Source organism: Myotis davidii, unplaced genomic scaffold, assembly GCF_000327345.1.
Source record: "Myotis davidii unplaced genomic scaffold, ASM32734v1 scaffold67, whole genome shotgun sequence".
Taxonomy (NCBI): domain Eukaryota; kingdom Metazoa; phylum Chordata; class Mammalia; order Chiroptera; family Vespertilionidae; genus Myotis; species Myotis davidii.
The window spans coordinates 452,923-458,421 of NW_006298521.1; the positions used below are offsets into that span (position 1 = coordinate 452,923).

Below are 5,499 nucleotides of genomic sequence, written 5' to 3' on the forward strand. Positions count from 1 at the left end.
GCTGTCGCCCTGTCCGATTTCTTTCCACGAGATGGCCACCCTCCCCCGTCCGTGCAGGCCCAGCAGCACGGGGTGGGCTGTCCTTCCGTGACACAGTCCGGCCACACACACCTGCCGGCGTCTGCGGTTCTCCTCCCCGTGCCGGTCACTTGCTCAGGCCGTGCCGGGGGAGCACCCTCCCCGCCCCCCGAGTGCCTGATGGAGGACTCTCTCCCATGGCAGCGTGTTATTGTGTCACCCGTGGCAGGAGGCTCCGTGCCGTGTCTCCTCCTCATTTTACAGATGGAAATGGGGTGGAGTCCCCAGAGGGGACCCAGATAGAGAGCGACCAGGGGGGCTCCCGGAGTGGCCCAGAGGGACCGGGGAGGGGTGGTAGATGCCCAGCCCCACCGCTTTCTCACCTGACATTCGTGTGACATTCAGTCAGGCGTTGAAGGTGAGCTATTGAGCGGCACTTGGTGCAGTGACAACATGGAGCCATCGTCACCCTGACCTGAAACTCCCTACCCATCAGCGACCACGTCCAGGTTCCCAGCCCTGGATACCACTGGGCTGCGTTCTGTCCGTGGACGTGCCGGGTGGACCTTTCCTGTAACGTGAATTACATGTACAACACGTGTCCGTTTGTGACAGGCTTTCCCTGGGCATAATGTTTTGGAGGGCCACGCACAGTGTAGCAGGTATCCCACCCCGTTCCTTTTTCCTGGCTGAGTAATATTCCACCAAATAGACATACCACAGTCTGTGCGTCCACTCGCTCATCTGTTGGTGGACATGTGGGCTGTTTTAACATTTAGCTTCTGGGAACTCTGTGCACAGGTTTGTTTTTGTTTGTTTGTTTTTTAAATATTTATTTTTATTGATTTCAGGGAGGAAGGGAGAGGGAGAGAGAGATAGAAACATCAACGATGAGAGAGAATCATGAATCGGCTGCCTCCTGCACGCCCCCCCACTGGGGATCAAGCCTGCAACCCAGGCCTGTGCCCTGACCGGGAATCAAACCCAGAACCCTTCAGTCCGCAGGCGGATGCTCCATCCACTGAGCCACACCGGCAGGGCTGTGCACAGGTTTTTGTTTGCGTCCCTGTCGCCTGTCCTCTCGGGTCTGTACCGGGAGAGGAATCGCTGGGTCACATGCTAACTGTGTACTTAACGCTGTGAGGACCCGCCCGTGTATCCTGACTCGGCTGCAGCGTCGTCTTCCTGTGACCCACCCCCATCCTCCGCCCCCTTGGTGTCCTCTTGGTGGCAGGTGTGTGCCCCTCGAGCTGCTGGCTCCGGAGCAGCAGGGGAGGGGGCAGCAGGCGGTGCCCGTGGAGCAGGGAGTAGGCGCTCAGACGGACGTCACCGTGCGGCCTTCCCGCTGGTCCTCTCTTGCTTAATCTGAGAGGCTGGTTCTGCGGCCCCCAGGCTGGCGCCTCGGCCCGAACGGGATGCGTCTGGGAGGAGCCGGGAAGCGGTGCCGGGCCCCGGTGCTCAGAGGCGTGGGATTCCTGAAAGCCGTGCGTGCGGGTCTGACTAGCGGTGCGGGGTTCTGGAGTGCGTCCGGACGGTGGGCGGCCGCGGGGCCATGAGAGCTCCCCAGATACAAGTGGTTTGTGTGTTTTTCTGGCCCCCGTCGTTCCCTGAGTCCCAGTTTGCAGCCCGTGCAGTTTCGTAAACAGCAGCTTCGTGTCAGAGCCTCCCGGGATAACTGATGTTTGCATCCCTCCCGGCTCTCACACCCAGCCCAGAAATCCAAATTACCAGTTGCAGGGACAGGACGGGCCCGCGCGGCTGGGACGGCTCTTTCCTGCGATCGCACCTAGCAATCAGGCGCCGTAATAGGCACTGTCCGCGCCCCCAGCGCCTGCCCCCGGAGCGGGCACATTCCTTTTCTGCTCATCTAACCACGCTGAGCTCAGGGGTGAACTCTGTAAGGACACAGCTCCGCAGGCCGTGTGGTCTCCCAGCCGGCGAAGGAAAACGGCAAAAGCTATCTGGGGGCTGGGCGGCCAGAGGGTGTGTAAACGCTTCTCGTGGATTTACCGAAGAAGGTGCCTGGGACACCCCTGCCAGCGTGCCCTGCTGAGCCCCTGTAACACAGGAAGGACAGGGGTTCGAGTATTAAATCGTGTCCGGCAGAGAGCCTCAGGTACAGCGATGGGCCCTGTCCTGATCGATGGCGGCCCCAGTGGGGCAGGAGCTGCAGCGGAGCACCACCTCCAGGGGGTCCTCCAGGACTGTTCCAGGGAGGGAGGCCGCCTGGCTGAGCGCCTGTGACCAGCTGCTCCAGGTCTTCCCCCAGCCCAGTAGCCTCAGACCAGTAGTCGCGTCTTTCTGTTGGAATGAACTGTAATTCCTTCCCTCCTCAAGGGCATTGAGAGCGGTTTATTTATATTCCCTGTTTTTCCAACCACCTATTTCCAATCCTATATAATAAAACCCTAATATGCAAACTGACCAAACAGCGAATGACCGGCAGAACGACCGGTCGCTATGATGCGCACTGACCACCAGGGGGCAGATGTTCAACACAAGAGCTGCCCCCCAGTGGTCAGTGCACTCCCACAGGGGGAGCACCACTCAGCCAGAAGCCGGGCTCATGGCTGGCAAGTGCAGCGGTGGTGGCAGGAGCCTCTCCCACCTCCTCTGCAGGCGGGTGATGAGGAGCGAGGGGTCCCGGACTGCGAGAGGGATGTCTGGCTGCCGGCTTAGGCGGACATCCCCCGAGGGGTCCCGGACTGCGAGAGGGCGCAGGCCGGGCTGAGGGACACCCTCCTTCCCTTCCCGTGCATGAATTTCGTGCCCTGGGCCTATAGTATTAACGTAAAATGGCATGAAGTTGCATTGTGCTGTCTGCCCAGCCTGAGCGCAGAGCTGCCGCGCGGAGGGGCGGAGCCTGTGGTTTGGGGTGATGGGGAGGACCTCGCGCCGGGCTCTGCGGGAACGGGAGGAAATGTCCCCTCTGTGGCGGGGAAGGGGCCGTTGCGTGTCGCGAGGCCTGTGGCGCCTCACATGTGCCACCGGGTGGGGCTTCAGGCCGCCCACAGGTGGTTCGGATCCGAGGGAGGTGGAGTTGCCCGGCCCGGCCTGCCTCTGCCTGTGGCTGCATTTTGGGGACCCCGAGACCGTTTGTGGCGTGGCTGGTGCGCTTGGTGTCTGTGAGGGGCGGCCGGGACGTGGAGGGCTGCCCAGGGACAGGGCGGAACACAGGCCGCCTCCAGGAGGGAGCTGCTGCCGCAGGACTGAGCAGGTGTCACGCTCAGTTGCTGATTCCAGAGGAATTCTTACAGCAAGCTGGGGCGGGGGTGTGTGGGGGTGCGCTGGACGGCCTGGCGCAGGGGGGTAACCTCACGGGAAAGCTGGGGCTCGATCTCAGGCACAAAGGGGTCAGCCTCAGGTCAGCAAAGGGAGTGGGAGGTCACTCCAGGGGGAAGAGAGGCCTGGCCCGGACGTGACCACGGCACCGTGCCTCCGGGGAGGCGTGGGGCGTCCGTGGGCCGGGCAGTGGCGTCCTGGTGCCGCGACTCCAGGAGCGTGGAGAGGGGGCCTGCTCAGGTGCGTGGACGGGGCAGCCCACTGGGACTCGGGCAGAGCGGACGTGCAGAAGGAGGGAGCCCAGAGCTCAGGGTGGCTGCTGTACGAATACCACCCACGGGGCTGAAACACACAGTCACTGTCTCACAGGCCGGGCGTCCGAGTCAGGGTGTGGGTGTCGGCAGGGCCAGCTCCCCCGCGGCCTCTAGGAGGCTCCCTCCGGCCTCTTCTAGCTCCCGGGGTCCCGCATCCCCTGGGGGTCCAGCATCCCTCGTCCTAGCTCATTGTCACATGACCTTCTCCCTTGTGTCTCTACTCTGTGATTGTCTTCTTAAAAGGACTCTGGCCATTGGATCAGAATCCCCCATACTGCAGTGTGCACTCATCTTTTTTTAATATATATATATATATACACTAGTGGCCCGGTGCACAAAATTCAAGCACATTAAAAGGGAATTAATTAGAAGAGGTGGGGTTGCGAGCCTCACCTCCCGGGGCCCATTGCCGGGGTCGGGATGTGAGCCTCGTATCTCCAGACTGGTGCAGGGGGTGGGGATGCAGCCTGCTGATTGGTTGTTACATGACAGTGTCCCCACCAATTTGAATATTATCCTATTATTAGTATAGATGTTTTCATTGATTTCAGACAGGAAGAGAGAGAATCATGGATTGGCTGCCTCCTCTACAGCCCACACTGGGAACAAGCCCGCAACCTGGGCATGTGCCCTGACCAGGAATTGAACCACGACCTTCTGGTTATAGGTCGACGCTCAACCACTGAGCCCCGCTGGGCGGGCAGTGTGGCCTCATCTTAACCACATCTGTAAGACCCTGAATTCGAAATGAGGCTACACTCCGAGGTCCCCTGGAGGACATACATTTGGGGGTACACTAATTTAAAACAAGGCTGGGGGCTCCTTGGCCCCTTGACCACATGCACCCATGTGCCCACCCTTCTGTGGGCGGGGGCACGTCCACCGAGGACACTGATGGGGCCACCCTGACGCCCCTCTGCTTTCTCTTCCGACAGCCCAACATCGGCCGTCTGGGCCTGCCCCACGGGCCGTCCGGAGAGAAGGTGGCCGTGGTGACCGTGGACGACTGTGACACAGCCGTGGCCGTGCGCTTTGGTGGTGTCGTCGGGAACTACACCTGCGCAGCCCAGGGCACGCAGAGCGGCTCCAAGAAGTGAGTGTCCCCGGGGGAGAGGCCCAGGCAAGAGGCCCAGATCCACCCCCATAGCTGCCACTCCAGAGAGTGTCACTGGGCAGGACCTGACGCAGGGAACTCCAGGACCCCAATTGGGCTGCAGGCATATGCTCTCCCCTTGGTGGGGGCATCTTCTAGAACTTTCTAGAATAAGCCCCTTTATTTACTAGAGGCCCGGTGCACGAATTCATGCACTGGGGGGAAGGGGGTCCCTCAGCCCGGCCTGCACCCTCTCCAATCCGGTACCACTGGCTCCTAACCGCTCACCTGCCTGCCTGCCTGATCGCCCCTAACCACTCTGCATGCCTGCCTGATGCCCCTAACTGCTCCCCTACCAGCCTGATCACCCCCAAACTGCTCTCCCCTGCTGGTCTGATTGCCTTGCTCTCCCCTACAGGCCTGATCACCCCTAACCACTTCTGCCTCGGCCCCCGCCACCGTGGCCTTGTCCGGAAGATGTCCAGTCTTATTAGCATATGACCCTTTTATTAGTATAGATTTTTAAATCTTTTTTGTTTAAAGTACGACATATGTTCCCTTTTGTCCCCATTGACCTCTTCTAGTCTGCCTCCATCCCTGCCCCAGGCCTACACCACCCTATTGTCTGTGTCTGCAGTTTGTGCACAGATGCATACAAGTTCATTGGTTGATCTCTTCTCCGCTACCCTCCCGTGCCTTCTCTCTGAGGTTCAACAGTGTTCATTCTGTGTCTCTGGGTCTATTTTTATCATCAGTTTATTTGGTTCATTAGATTCCACATATGAGTGAAAG

At 60.0% G+C, this 5,499-nt stretch overlaps 1 protein-coding gene across 1 annotated transcript in view; it reads left to right on the forward strand.

The window, feature by feature from the left end:
• Window positions 1-5,499, forward strand: part of CELSR1 (cadherin EGF LAG seven-pass G-type receptor 1) — a gene marked incomplete at its 3' end in the record, with an annotated part of 131,659 nt that overhangs the window by 98,840 nt on the left and 27,320 nt on the right. Inside the window, 1 exon segment of the mRNA XM_015570733.1 lies at window positions 4,550-4,707. Coding sequence (XP_015426219.1) covers window positions 4,550-4,707 — 158 coding nt within the window.